The 16,066-nt window shown below is 43.2% G+C and overlaps 1 protein-coding gene across 5 annotated transcripts in view; it reads right to left on the bottom strand.

Annotated features, from left to right (window-relative positions):
- LMO3 (LIM domain only 3) overlaps positions 1-16,066 on the bottom strand; it is a 58,784-nt gene that overhangs the window by 42,067 nt on the left and 651 nt on the right. The window contains exons 1-3 of one of the 5 annotated variants that reach the window (XM_048929996.1): positions 15,011-15,206; positions 14,727-14,792; positions 7,465-7,678 (exon numbers count right to left, since the gene is read on the bottom strand). In XM_048929996.1, the coding sequence (XP_048785953.1) occupies positions 7,465-7,670 (206 nt within the window). In that variant the 5' untranslated portion in view covers positions 7,671-7,678; positions 14,727-14,792; positions 15,011-15,206. Of the gene's footprint in view, positions 1-7,464; positions 7,679-13,823; positions 14,002-14,726; positions 15,207-16,066 lie in introns of those variants that run through there. The other 4 variants (XM_048930005.1, XM_048929990.1, XM_048929981.1 and 1 more) reach the window with 4 other exon arrangements.

Raw genomic sequence — 16,066 nt, forward strand, 5'->3', positions numbered from 1 at the left:
ATTTTTGAGCCAGATCCAGTGTATGTTTAAGGCTTGTTCAGTTTAGTCTAAATATTAAAAAAGGGCAGAACTTTTTTAATGCAGCAGTTTCTACAAATCCAAACTTTAGTAATTTCTAATAAAACTACTGTTGGGTTTGGGTTTTTCTTTGGCCCAATCACATACAACTATCCCACTGATTCGTCCTTTCTCAGGAAAGCTTGGCTCTATAGACTCATACGCACACCAAAAATAGAGATGACTTAAATAGCTCTTTCTCTTTTAAAACGCATATCTACTGATACGTAATAGCTATCTGAAAACACACGGGACATATAGAGAGAGACTCAATTGCACAAAGGCTAAGATTTAGAATATGGAAGCAGCAGCTTTGGGAGGGTGCAAAAACACCACTATTAGAATTCTACAGGTGTAAAATATGCAAGTATTTTTGGCAATGTAGACTCCATGTTTCAGATAGCAAGTCTGAAAAATTTAATAAATTCAAGAACATTTAAGCTGGAAAAAAATTTAAGCTTGTGTCTCTTCTCTATTTTAAAAGCCATCCATCATCCTAAGATATCCAATGGGAAGTTAGCAACCAAAACACAACACATCTGGTAAGGTATATCCAAAATTTACATTCCTTAATACGTTAAATGTCAAGACCAATTTAATTCAGAAATTAAGTACTACATACTGAGCATTTTGGTTTCCAAACTCCTCACGAACATATTTAACTTTAGAGAAAAGAAAAAGCAATTCTGAAAGTCAGGAGGGCTGAAAGTGTGTAATAGCACTGAACATTTTCAATGCTGATTCTCAATTACCTATTATGAAGTTTTACATGAAATTTCTATTTCCAGCTGAGAAGTTTCTGCAATTTTCAATTTGCTCACAACTCTATTTTTAGAAAGCATAACTATGTTTGTTACCTATTAGTCAGAAATTCACACTGCAGGGGAATATTATTTATGATATCCAAAACGTTTGAATGGTACAGCAAGTCTAATGTGTTGAAATTCAAAATAATTTTATATTTTATTATTTTTTAAAATCACATACATAGATTATTTTTTTCTCAGTTTTGGGTAAAATTATGACAAAATAAAAATAAGGAAAGCTTCAATTTTTTTTTTTTTTTAATTTTTTCTTTTTTTTTTTGTAAGGAACAGGCATGGAGCAGAATTTAGGACCTCTTAATAACATCTCTATGTTAGGCAATAACAGCTAAATATTGCTCTACTACACAGTACAGAGACACATTGTTTTGTGTATGCTTCTTGCCAAAAAATGCAGAAAGTTTGCAATTAAGCCCTGGATGTCAAATCACATGCCATAATATAGTTGATAATACTCGCTCCTGAAGGAAAGCATTTTAACTGGAGTATTATTTTAAACATATTCCATAGGAGCACTAGTCACAAAGTCTCTTCTAAGGAAAAAAATCAACAAGGAAAAAATGGAGCAAGTTCCATGTATTTTAAAAGCAATTTCTGAATTCTACAGGTCTGCTTAGTATTTTTTACAAGAACATTAACCCATCCTTCGACGCTGCAGACTAACCAAGCCTGCCCCAAAATTACAAGCTTTACTGAACCACTATAAATTGACAAAATATTTACAGTAAAATAATTTTCCATAATATACGCTGTACTGCAGCAAGATAATGAAGAGATATAGGACAGGCTTTAAGATGCAATGTACTTTCATCTGAAAAGTCTCCTGAAATTCTTTGAACGTTTCCAGGGGATTAATGAGGTATTTTGACAACACACAAGAAGTGTCTGGTTTTCAAGAAGCCATATAAGAGGGAACATTCACATCCTTGGAAATTAAACTGTGTATTTTAAGCCACTAAAAATAACACAATTATTAAAAATTTGGCAGCTCTGAAGAAAAATACCAGAAGATACTAGCAAACACATGGAACTACTGAAGAGCGTCAAACTTGAGTACACATATTTTACAGCCTTTCAACATGACTTAAACACCAATTTTAACAGCTTAATTGAATGTTTCTTATTAAAAGCTATCACAGATGAACTAAAATAAGGAGCTAAACTAGCTAGAGTGTAACTAAATCAAACCCATTATTCCTTGCAATTGCGGTGAATTAACTGCGTGTACGTGCATTAGTCCTCTTGTTGTATACCCTTATCCCTTCAAGAACTGGAACAGTGTTTTAAGTATTTCAAAACAGCTGTCAATTAGAGGGAGAGTGTTATTGTGCTTTCTTTTTTTTTTCTTTTTCTTTTATTAAGACATGCTAAATGCTGCAATTAATGTAAATTTAGTGGAATACAAATCTCCCATACACAGCAAAAATTCAACAAGGAGACCACTACACCTAAAAAATCCATATATACAGTAATATATTTTAGGACCTGTTCCTCCAAAATAGTACTTTATACTTTAACACTTACTGCATCAGGGTATTTATGAATAAATAAAGGATCGTTTTATTAAAGAAAGTAGAGCTCTCTTAAACCTTGCTTTTGTAATTGCCTCAATATTCTTGAAAACTCAAGAGTGTTTAAATCCTTAAAATTATATCATTATTTTATTAAACTGGGCAAGAAGCATACTGAGGTGTCAGTTTAAAAACATCTGACATCCTTTTATCCATGAAAATATCCATGTAGAGTATTTGTACAAGCATTTATGAGAGCCAATACTTCATATGTTTGCAATATTTAACGCGTGCTTTCTGTGACATAAGAGAAACAGGAACTGCTAAACAATACTAGATGATAGGACATTTTAAGTCTTCCTTGAATTTCTAAGTACTACTACGTAATATATACATATTTAAATAATAATTGCTTTTAGAGTGAGAACAGATTTGCAGGAAAAGGCTGCTTCCTAAACTCTATTCTTTTCAGTCTGTACCCTTTCACAGACTAAATATTTTACAGAGGCAGCATCTTTATGATGCTTGTGGTTGAGCACTTTACTCTCTGTAGTCACTTCTCATTATTTACAGGATCCTGTCCAATATATAATCTAAAATCTAGGTTTGTCTCAACTGCTCAGATCAGCAAATAGGAGAGAAAACAAGAAAAAACATGATTTGTCCCTTTCCTCAGGGATAGCAGTCAACCCATCTTCAGAGCTATTCTGTGGTTCTTCTAAAGCCTGTAGTACATTTACAAGCCAAATAGTTACCAAGCTTGGGCAGTGCGGGGGGCACACCTCTGTGCCATCCTTGGAAAGGCTCTAAATGTGTTTAAGGGTAAAAATTCTCCCCAACACACCGTTTTGTTAATCCTTTTCTTATGATCTGTTTGCCTGGCTAGGGAAATTATGCATAAAGAAATAAAAGTTCTAATTCAATTTCCATGTTAAGTGATGGATTTGAAAAAAAAAAAAAAAAAAAAAAAGAGGAAAAAAAATCAGAAACCATATTCTTTGTGTTTACTAAGAGATATGCACTCCAACATTTAGTGTCATGGAGCTGGAGTTAAAACCAGAAACGGTGAAGATAATTTAGCTGCATGAATGCCTGCTCTTCAGTAAAATGCTGCCAAAATTAAATAGGAATGAAACAGCACTTTGTAGTCATTGGTCGCTCAGCAGGGTTTGCGTAGTTAAAAACCTAAGTGAAAAGGGTGATTGACCTACATTGCTACTAGCTTAGCACAGCTGTACTTTCATATTTTCGCTGCATCCGAGGAAGCTCATTATTTAATACAACTGAGTTACGTGTAATTGTCGGTCTTTCATTTCACACTTTTAGGGGCCAGATATTAATCTCAGATGCGCGGCTTGCATTACTGTGCATCTGGAAGTATCTGTGACTGCCCATTTGCACGCAAAGCTAAAAAGATGGGACTGCACACGGTTGCACCTGAAATTAGGAGGCTGCCCAGGGGCAGGAGGACCTCACAAATATGCAGAAATCAAATGAGCAGATGGAACAGAAAGCAAATCCCCTGGCACCCCAAAGGCAAATGCTATGCTGTTTTTTCCCATTGTTTTGAGCAGAACTAGCCCAGAATGCATAACCAAAGCACATTTCACACAACCCATACCTGCGGTTTAAATAAGTAATAACCTTCCAGTTAACAACCAGTTTGATATGTTAACAGCCCAGGGGCTGTTAACATAACGACTGGTCATTAATGGCAGTAATGACAGATTTCAAAGGGAATATTTTGCTTGTAAATGGACATGCTGCCAGTCAGAACAGAGGACTGAGCAGGATAGGTTGATACATTAAGATGTCACTGCACAGCTCCGGAGGAAAGGGGGGGGGGGGGGGGGGGAAAGCCAACTTCTCGCATATTTCACTTACTGTAAATGGACTTGAAATACTGGCATAAACCTAAGTTCCTTAAATTAAGTCTTCACTTTCTAACCCAGGAGTGTATAAGCAGGAGACAGAAGCCTGCAGGGGAATTGTACTCTGCATATCATTTTCACCACGTATGTTATTCCTAACATTGAGCCCATTCTTTACTCAAGTCAGTTCTCATCTTTGTTAACAAAACAGAGCTCATTCCTGCTGTGACCACTCCAATACCCTGGGTGCCACATGCCACCTCTGAAATCACTGGAGTGACTTAGTTGAATCAGATTGCAGGGGAAAGCCTCTCACACCCAGAACATCTTCCAAGCTCATTACCTCCATCTCCATGACCCCCTCTATCCTAGAGAGTAAGGTCTTAATATAGTAAAATTAACTTATTTTAACAAAAGGGAGAGCTAAAACAAAGCAAGATTTGAAGTCTTGGTGATAGAGAGTACTTATAAAAGACTCAGAGTAGGTATCTCAAGGCTCAAATGCCAAACAAGAGCATGCATTACAGTGGAGAGAATCTTTAATATTTTTTGGCAGGCATTTCTAAGTGAGAGATATTAGAAGCATTTTTGCAAATAGCCAAAGACACAATCACATAGTTTCTGAATTAACCATGGATGTCAAAGCACACAAATTGGCTACATTATTGCCTATAGTATCTGTAGAATGGTTGTCTTACTGAAATACATAATGAACACAGAGAGAGAAGTTAATAAGCAATTTTACTCTTTATAATATCATACAAGCCACATATCCTCTAGAGGGCACCACATAAATTAATAGGAAGCTGGAACAGTTTTGTATGTAGCAAACACTTCCTTTATAGTTAAAAACAACAACAACAACAACAAAAAAAAAGAGGCTAGCTTGAAAATGCAATCGAACCCTAATCTGATCATTATTGCTAAGTAATTTTTTCTTTAAATTGATATCAAGTGAGTTGCTAAATATGAAAGCTTATTTGACTACAAAGCTAGAGAACATTTAACTAGTTTCTACATTAACATTAAAAAGATCACTTTTATAGGTTCACTGCATAACCAAGTATACAAGACGCAATGAGGCAAACTATCTGCAATTACCTTAAGTGCATCAGTATGAAATTTAGAGTAAATACCAAGTTTAAATCCGTGCATTCACAAGAATCACTAAGGAAAGGCTTATGACTTTCATGAAGACTTCACAAAGACTTCTGGATAAATCCAGAAACAAAATCCAAAACATCTTTAGACTGACTACAGGATCTGCCATGTATGCTGGTTTCACTGGTGCAAACGTGAATATTGCAGATGAATAAATAACAAAAAAATCAGTTTTGAAAGCATTTGTGACAGATAAACCACGGTGTAAAAATCACAGTCGCCTTTCTCTGAGTCACATAGTATGAATTTTAACATTCCGATTGCTAAATATTTATTCCTGATAGACCTTTAAATACCAGAGAGCAATGAGATGCATGCACACGTGTGTAATGTGGAAATGTTTTGTTCATATCCCTACTACTCAATCACTTTTGGTTTTGATTTTAAAACACTCAATCTGTTGCGTGAGTCTTTGGGAGACTACGTTCAAAGCCACCAGTAAATCTGGGGATCAAATTGCCACAGTAGAGTTTTCTTACTCCTGCAGGCACTTATAGAAAGATTCTTAAAACAGGTTTTAAATATTAGGCTCAGCACCAATTTGCCCCCAGAAGCTGTTCATACCACTCTCTCTATAACACAATTTAAGATCACAAGCAACCTAGGTTTCTGTACAATGATCCCCTTCTGTTTCTTGCATGAAACAGTTTTCTCTTCATTTTTAAAAGTAAGGTTTTCTTAGCTACTTTTTTGGCAGCTTTAACACAATGCCTTTAAGATGCAGACTCCGTCTTGTGCTCAACTCATGGAGCTTTAATGGGTAGCAGAGCACTTTTACCACTAAGAGATCCAAGTGGCCCTGTCTGAAGAACACTAAGCTGCTTTGCAGCTCCAGCTCAGCAAACGCCTAAGACACTTGCAAACAATTTTGCTCTACTCTAGAAAAAACAGGTTGTAATGCGGAGAGCCAGAGTACCAAGAGCTGTTAACACATTAATCCTGATTTCTGTACCAACCTCCTCATGCCATACAACCTGGAAACTTCGTATTTGCTACCTGTGCCTACACTGAACTTTTAAGTTAACACACGTAAAGAGAATTTTAATTTTTCCCCAATGTATTACAGACTTGAATGTCCCTTTAAAAGGAAAAGACTTTGCTACAGGAGCAGGGGAAATATTCCCAGAAGTTCACACCTGCCTCGGGCAGCCAGTCTCACTAGACCCCCTCTGCAGGGAACGGCAGAAGGTGCTCCTCTATGAAATAGGTGCTCTGAATCACCCCAGAGGAGCCTCTGTCTCTCTATTTACTATTGACAGCCCAGAGAGACCAAACTTCTCGATTAACTTCTGCTTCTGCAAGTAGCTCTATTTGTACATGCACGCTCTAGTCTGGTACTGTGCCGATTTATACCCCAATTGTTTTTGAGAAGATTGACAAGCAAACAAGAAAGCAGAGAATCGGGTGATGGTTTGCCATATTCAAGAAGCATCACCCAGAGGATGGTCTGCCACCTCTGAAAAGCAGTGCTGGGTCACCCAGGTCCCACACGGGTCAGTGGGCTGGTTGGAGCCCATTGGCTATGGGGTTATTTAGCACAGGGAAGGTGAGTGGATTGTCTCAGTGCAGCTTCCAGCAGATAAATGGCAACGTTCCTTAAAGCTCCGACCACCACCACAATCCCTCTGCTGAACTCAAAGGGCAGAAGCGGATACGCACAGCCAAATGGAGCAAGCGCTCACAGCATTGCAACCCACACTTGAGCAGCTGCAGGCCACTCAGGCCGCCCTGCTCTTTCAGGCTGAACATTGCATTGCTTTTAGGAGGATCAGCTCTCCAGGAGCACTTTGCTGAGCCAGGGGTTACTCTGTTCTCACCTCCCTCCCAGCGCAGCACCTCACCATAAGCATCACAAAACTCAAGAGCATGCGATACTACCTTTGAATTTAGTTTCACCTCTCTGCTGCAGCTGGTTGCCTCATGCTCCACAAATGCTTTGTCCTGCAGCTTCCAAGCACTGCATACGCACCACTACCTACACAGGAAGGACTGAGCAGGCTCACTGCGTTTCTCAAGGAACACGACACAGGTGCGACCTACCTCAGGTAGTCTCTGCGACAAAGGATAAGGTTGGCTTTGGTGTACAGAGTGGAGCCCACCTCCCCCAGGCGACAGTCACAGCAGGCACATTTCAAGCAGTCTTCATGCCAATATTTGTCCAGGGCCTTTAGAAGATACCGGTCTTTAATCTTACGGTTGCAGCCAGCACAACCTTTCGGCTTGGTGTCTGGCTGGACTGAGAGCATTTGTATACCTGAAACACAGCAAGAAGAGAGAAGGGTGAAAACAGACACTCTCCAGAATAAGCCTCACAGCCTTCTCTTCCTCCACCTCTCCCCTCCCACACACACTCAGTTCATTATAAAGGCAACTGCAGAGACAGGATGACATAATCTGGCGAGTCCACAGCAAGCTGAAAACAATATTAAATAAACTTGAGAGCAGAAACTTCCACTGATCTGAGTTCCACCTCATTTACCCGGTCTCTTTGCTGAAAAGGAATATGATTGAAAAATTACAGTGAAAAATTAAAACAGTCCTGTTAAAGAGTCACTTTTGCCCAACATTCTCAATGTTTAGCATTCAAAAATGTAATCAAACAGCCTATGTGCAATAGCAAATATACCTGAAGTTGTGTGTCTGGACTAATTTGCACTATCTATAAAACATATGAACACTCTAGATTCTAGAGATGGAAAGACTGAAGCTATCAAAGGTACGGGAGCAGAGTTACAGGGAGGTTTGGCCCATATACTTTTGCAGTAGGAGTTTTGCTTTTTAAGATTTCTGTTCTTAGGCACATGAATGAAGCAATCAGATTTATAGAGACTTCAGTACCACCATCTCTCATTGCATCCTTCAGTCTAAGGACCTGCTGAAAAATCTGACCTTAAATAAGCTGCACAAGGTCAGACAGTTACTAGTTTTTCACAAAAAATAATAATAATGATACAAAATCTCTGCCCTATTCTCTAATCCCAATTTTAGCCAAACAGATAGTTTGGGAAAAGGAGTCTAGTGGTATCCATTAATTATGTATACCTTTGAATGCAATAGCAGAGAGCAGAAATAACAGTTCAAACCCCTGAACCACTGTTTAGGGGACAGAATGGGCAAAAGTGGAATACAGTTGAGCAATGGCATGTGGAGCACCACAGCTGCCTTCCAGAGATCCATACAAAAAAATCGATGGCCCTCAGTTTTGCTGTAAATGGGGAGAGGAGGTCACTGCCCCAAAGTGCTTACAGACTGGTCTCTCTTGGCTGGTCTCATGAACTGCCAGCCGATTACACTCACACTGATCCTCTGAAAGTCATTTCTTAGAAGAAGCAAAATCATAGCCTTGTAGATGCTTTGCTGTACATCAAACAAGCATCAGAGAGGAAAGAAAACAGACACACAGTTCGATTACTAGGTTATCTCACTGTTTTAAGCCAATCGGAGATGCAACTAAAAAAAAAAAAATTGCTACTCATTAGAGTGCATCTGAGCATCACAACGAGAATTTTGTAAGACAAGAATAAATGCTTTTGCTGAAAGAATCCTTCTCCCAAGTTCAGGGCACGGCACCCCGTTCTTAACTCAGAGACTGGGAAAGGTCAAATAGTCTCGTAACAAAGAACAGCAAATTCAAGAGCTCCTCATCAAGAACACTACACTACTGCTCTTAGGAACGCTTTGCAGCCTCAGCTTCTATCAGCGCATCTCCGTCGGTGCCGCAGCACACTACCTCAGAAAGGCAGTCTCAGTTAGAGAGAACACGAACCGGCTGGTGTTTTATTTTACCCATTTTTAAAGGTCTCGTAAGGAAAACATGAAAATGAGTGTAATCTTTGAAGTGATGGTACAGCGTGCCTTTATGAATATCAGCACTGTGAAGACAAGAGGCTAAATGCTGTGCCAGCTGAGGCATCCCAGGGATCCATACGTGTACGTGAAACGCATTGAATGTACGTGGACCGCAGCAAGTATAGAGCCAGCTATGTGACTTTGCAGGGTTTATCAAGTTGAACTCATGACTTTCACCTGTGAAGCTAGTCAACAAATTAGAAACAGTAATTCTTACTATTACTATAGTAATTCATACATATAACATCCCCGCTCCCAGCTTTGCAACACACTCTACCATGCATTTTGAATGAATATATTTGTCTGATAAATTAGCTGTTCAATTATAGAGCCAGTTCTCCTAGCGAGCACCTCAAAGTACCGTGGCAATACTGCTGCCAAATGTCTGTACCTCCTAGCAAGATAATCCAAGGTCTTTATTTTACTATCCATAAGTATCAAAATGGCATTGCCGCCTTCCCATTACCCTCCAATCAATGCTCCTACACCGCTCAGCAACTCGTGAGGTCTGTTTCTCATTCCCAAATGGGAGGATGAGAGCCTGCGACCTGCACAGGCTCTGTGGCTGGGCAGGGCTGGGAAAGAACACACAGCGCTCATCCTGAGTGAGCACCGCAGCATATCCAGCTGCCAGAGAGCTCCCCTAAGCCCAGGGTGCAGGAGTGAAGCAGCAATGTAACACAACTACAAGGAAACGACTAAGAACAGTGAAAACAGCGGAGACTTTTGTAAAGCGCCTGTAGCAGACCAATGGTACAGAGCTGTCTTATAGGATCGCCAATATATCTGCTTGGTGAAAAGGCTTAATCTGTGAAGTTGCATATATATAAATACTCCTTTAGACCACACTTACTCCTGACCCCCTCTACCACCACGCAGAGGACAGGCACGCGAAACAAACCGCAGTTGGCAACTTTGTGGAACTCAGTGAAAAAGTTCAGAAGAGAGGAGGACTGCTCTGGGACTTTAATCTTTAGCTTGAGGGAAGCCAGGATAAACTAGCAGCTAATGCAGTTAAGGGCTTTAAAGAAAAAAATCATGATGTAAAAATTTTGTCAGCTGATAAGGAACGCCACGTCCCTGATCCCAGCTGATGGGCTGCCCTGCGCTCCACAAGGGGAACAAGATGAAACAACAACAGGGCTTGAATAAGCCAGCATCTGAGCATGCTGCAGCAATCAAGCATGGTAATTCTTAAGGAAAATGCTGCAAACACCAGATTATTGTGTTATAAATACAAGCCCAGCACGCGCTGTGTGGCACACAGTCTGGCACTGTTTTGAGGCTCTTGCTACATTCGGAAAGCAGACAGAGCGCTGTCACGCTGGTTAGCCCAAACCCTCCTTACAGAGACAAGTGGAAAGGGGCAGACACCCCTCGGAGGTCATGCAAACAGCCCCACACTTCTGAGCTTGAGGCGAGGAGAAGGTGGCCCTGACATCCTGCTGGCAGCATCTCCAGATTAAGGATTTGGGATTTGGTCTGCAGCAGCTATAGGAGGGAAGGCATGCTTTTCCTTTTAGACAGATCTGATCTTTTTCACACTTTACTTACAACGAAGCTGCTTCTATTTTAATGAAAATTAAAATTAAACTACAGCTTCATTATTAAAAAAAAAAAAAGTTTATTTTTGGAGTCAAAACAAAACACAAGCAGTGCCCCAAGAAGTGCTTTAAGCAGCTCGGAATTCTCTGCACATGCCCTTTTATTCACAGACTTGGATTAAAACACTTAATTTTGAGAACGGAATACTTGATTACTTCTCCTGTGAGGCGTAATCCAGACTAATGCAGATCATCTCCCGGACCACCTCCAGTACAGTGCCACTTCCCAATAACGTGTGTGCTTATAGCTGCCCTGAGCAGCAGTCAGCGTACCTACAGCTCCCACAGGCTGCAGCCCCACAACCTGGCCATCCCCAGGTACAGACAGGAGCTCTGAGGCTGACAGCACCCAGGGCAGCCTGAGGTGATACCAGGAGCACACCGTGCTGCCTGGCCACCCTGCTGCCCCCTCTCTAGGAAGGCAGAGCTCCCAAAACACGGACGGCTCCAAAGTGCTACACCCAGGCTGCAAAAACTGAACCCGGTTTTCCCTTTAGTTTGGTGGACTCCTGTCCACACTCTGCATCCTGGAGCAGATCTGCAATCAGTACAGAGACATTTCAGTGCCCGTCACTGTCAGGCAAACCCCTTCTATTTCAGCCCAATTCACTTTCCCGGTCCTGCTCAGCATCCCTCTCTCTCTTTCCCCCTTACCAAACCTCAGGACGCTGCACTCAAACTGCCAGGAATAAGACTTCTAATGGCAATCCAAATTCTTGATGAGAGAACTTCCTAACCCATTCTGTAAGCTCCTCGATCTCCCCCCGTCTCTCCAGATAAGTTGGATGCAAGTGACTCCTGTCCCTGGCAGTGGTTGTTAATGCGCAGCAAAACACTGACAAGGGATCTGTAGCTATGAATTCCAGGATAAAGAGGAAAGATTGCTGGAAAAGGCTAAGTCAGGCTCCTGACAGAAGGCAGAGACGTGAACTTATGTCACTCTGATCACCTTTCCTGGAATCAGAGTGTGGAGTTCTGACAGAACAAGCTCTGTTAGCAGCCTCTGTGTGCAGGCACCAAGAAGCTGCAAGGACGGCTGAGGTTCATGGCACAGGGGATGCTCCGGGGCAGTCCTGGATGCTATCTCACACCACAGCACTCACAAACTTTTAAAGCCCACTCACTCCTCCTTCGCTGCAGCACACACGGTTGAAACAAGGACAAGGGGTTGCACAGCAAGAGAGGGAAAACTTGCTCTACTTAAAAAAAAAAAAGAAAAGAAAAGAAAAAAGAAATCAGTTTTGAGCAAATTACATATCAGTGCAGTGGTCTTTAGAACACAGCAGACTGATGGACAGTGTGCAGTCAGCAAGAGAGCTGGAGATCCAGCGGAAGATAAAAAAGAAATAAAAAGTAAGAGAGTGCTTTTCAGAGGCTCTCCCACTTTGTAGCTCCATCCTATAGGCACTCAGTGCTCCAATTATTCAGGACAATACGCACAGACTTAAAAAAAAAAAAAAAGAAAAAAAAAGTTAAGGTTTCAGAAGGGAAGAAACATTTCAGAGCTCGCATGCAGCGCATCAAGAGTGGTAACTAGTTTTAGATTGGCATGCAAATTGTTCTGTGGAAAATTCTTATCGCCTCCGAGACCCCGCTATTCTGAGTTATTTGACAGTTTAAGGGAAATCATAATTAAAAAAAGAGACATAAATAATAGCCTGTGCAGTGTGGTGCACAGAAATAAGTAGAACCATTTCATTTAAACTCTGGTGAGCTTTTAATTGCCTGGATTGCATTGTGAACCAGCCTAACGGTTGATTGCCTCCATTATGCTCTCTTGTTCTGTGCCATTCATCCGCACAGTCTCAGCTTCTGTAGTTAACACAACAAAGTAACCGCAACTCCATAACACTCCAGGTTTAAAAAATATATATAATAATAATAAAAGTGAGGGGTTTTTTTAGTACTCTGAATACAGACACTTCTGCATACTTTTGAGTCAATTTTTCATGGTATATAACTAAACTTCACCTCTTGCCCCTTCTTCTAAAGAGGAATATGATTTTTTTAATATATATTTATTTATTTTTAATGAAGGAGGTGGCTTGAGATTGGGGGGAAAAAAAGAGGAGGCTAGGTGAAAACTAAAAATGGTTATGCAGTCCCACAGCTGGGAGCAGTGATACAGATTAAAAGAATTTAGCCAACACGGCTAGTCGATTGCCAAGAGACACCAAACAAAAGATTTCTCCTCTTCTTTCCCCTTCTCTTTTTGAAAGCGAGATTGGGCCTAAAAGCTTGTTTCTCTCTGTTCACTGGCCCAGAGCATCCCTGCAGGCTGTAGCCCCCTAAGGGACATCACAGCAAATAGATGTACCCAGATCTCAGGGACGGAGCTGCTTAGCTATGTTCCTACCCCTGTCGTGTCCCCCCCCCCCCCCCCCAGCTCTCCCCACTCCCTCCCTCCTTTTTTAGAGCAGTGGTGCTGGGAACCAATTTGATTCCCTTTTTCTCCAATGCAGCTGCAAGGCTCAGAGATACTGACATTTTTCCACTCTTATCAGTTTAATTACAGTTACCATGGCAGCAAAGTGCTAGTGCTTGGCAAAGGCCAACAAGAGATTTGCAAGACTGAGTTCAATTTTGATGCAGCTCACATGCAAAATAAAAAAATAAATAAGAAACATACACTCTACAACAAAGACTCCCTTTCGGAGCCGGACGCTCGAGCCTTTTGTGCTAATTCCTTTTCCCAAGCATCAGCAGGGATGGGGCGGTGGGGGCAGAGGGAGGCGTGGGGATGCGCGCAGCGAGGTTGGCTGCACCTGGCCGGCTTCACCGCTGTCACCGGCGGTCCTGCGCGGCTCTCTAGCCGGGGGCACGGGGGTCTCCTCGCTGCACACGCGAACGCTGGCGGGAGAGAAGAGCAGAGGGAACCGCGCTCGCCCCTCTCCCCGCCCCGGCCCTACCTTCCTGCGAACTGAGCCAGCGCACCAGCAGCCTTACCAAAACTTTTCTCCTTTTTCTGCATGAGTCGCTGTACGGGCGCCCGCGGAGCTCCTCCTGACGGAAGCACCGAGGCCCGGCCCGAGCAACGAGCGCTCGCTCCCCCGGCGCGGGGCGGGGGGAGGGCGGCGGGGCACGGCCGCACGCTGTCCCCGGGCACCCCTCGGCGCCGGGTCCCGGCGCTGCGCCGGTGGGCGGCTTTGTCGGAACCGACGGAGCTGTCACGTTGTCACACGCCGCGCCGGGAGCGAAGAGGGAAAAGAGGAAGCCAAAAAGCCCCTCCACCCCGAAAGGCTCCCACGCAGAGCGCTGACTCCTGCCGAGTAACCCGCGGCCGGTGGGGGCTGCCCGGCGCTCCCCCGCCGCCTCCGGGCCGCCGCCGCCGCGCTGCCCAAAGGGTTAACCCTGCGCCGAGCCGGCTGCAAATGAAACTGCTGTACGGGGAGGCTGGCGGATTAGAGCCGGGGAGTGGGAAATTAAGCTACTCCCTTGGTAATTGAGAGCACGTTTCGAGCGGCTCTGGAAGAAGCAAGAATAATAATAACAATAATAACGGAGGCGGAGGGGGGGTGGGGGGGGAGGTAGGGGGGACTGCTGCAATTCATTGTTAACTTTGACTGCTATTTCTCGAGACATCCAGTTAGATGGGTTTCGCTCAGCATCCTCCGCTTGCATGTATTTCATGTCTCATCATAAAAATAATGAAGCCTCACATGATTTAAACAAAACAGTCTCAGCAGAGCTGCAGCTCGAGCGAAAGTTGCAGTGCAGGGATGTGTGTATGGATTGCAGCCCCGGCTTATGACTCAGAGAGAGAGAGAGAGGGAGAGGGAGAGAGAGAGAGTGATGCAGACACACATACACAAATGACCCAAAGCTTATGTACACAGTTGCCTCACTTACCTTCTCAATTAAGCGATAGAGGGGAGGCAGTTCAATAAGCACAGTGGCTGCTTTGTAGCTCTTCTCCTTGGGAAAGGTCAAAAAGAAGCATTGTTTGGGGAAAAAAAATAAAGGGGGGGTGGGAGAGATGGGGGGGGAGATCGCTATTCTTTAAGTTTAAAATAATGAGGTCCTCAAGGATCCGCCAAGTAATTGTGTTGACCGCATCCGAGCTACAGGTGTCCTCCTTTTAGTATCTTGCAGTCCAAGGCTGTCTGTCTCCGTCCTGGCTGAAGACAACTTACCTAAAGCAGCGTGTGAGGAGCCGAGTTGAATGAAGTCAGGGCTTTATCAGCTGCAAAATGCAATCCCTTACCAGCCAGACATAATACAGCAAAAGAAAAGGTCACTCAGTTATTACTGAGCCAGCAGAGCCCAGGCAGCTCTTGTGGAAGACCACAGAGAAGCAGCTCCCTTCCGATTTAAGGCTATTTACCTCTCTCCCCCTCCACCCACCCACCCTTCCTCTCTCCCCCCTCCCCGCTCCCCCTTTCTCTCCCTCTCTCTTTCTCTCTCGTTCTGCAGCTCGCTCAAGTACAGCCGCCCTCAGAAAGTGCAAAGCAGCCAGGAGACAGATTGGGCTTTGTTGGTAATTTCCCATGGTGAAAATTTACAAGCCTGCAAGTGCAGTCAGCAAAACCACATGCATATGCTAGACACAAACACCAGGGACACACACACACGCACACACACAAGTGACCTCTACCGAAGCGGCTCAGGATCACCTTCCCAGGGAGCGCTCCAGAAACAGAGCCGGGGAAGCAGGGAGCGTGCCCCCGCATCACTCCGCCCCAAATACTTTGCCTAAACAAAACAATAAGTTGCCTACGCAAAAGGAAAAGAAAAAAAAATAATAATAATAATAAAAAAGGCAAGATATGCATCTCTCTATTAATGAGTAATGAGAAGAAAAACCCTGAAGGTGAAAACGCATCCTCTCATAGTGCTGGATGTGGGCTGCTCAGAGAGGAGCGCAAACTCCTGCGTCAAAGTTTGCTGCTCCCCGCAGGCTCCCCACTCCCATTGCCCCTGGCCCGGACACGTGCTGGGCATCGCTCACCCATGCCACCTCCCTGCCCACACTTTCTGAGCTGAAGGCAGGCAAGCTGGTTTCCCCCTGCGGGATCCTCACCTCAAAAGCTGAGGACAGAGCCTTGTTCTTTACCTAGTGGTGGAGGGGGAAAAATAATAGACGCGGATGTGCTGTAGGTGTTGAAGAGCTTTGACCAAGAGACAGACAGACAGACGTGCAAACACAGAAGAGATAGGCATGCTTTGATATTGAGTCACGCTCGCAGATG

This window comes from Lagopus muta, chromosome 1 (genome assembly GCF_023343835.1).
Source record: "Lagopus muta isolate bLagMut1 chromosome 1, bLagMut1 primary, whole genome shotgun sequence".
Lineage (NCBI taxonomy): Eukaryota > Metazoa > Chordata > Aves > Galliformes > Phasianidae > Lagopus > Lagopus muta.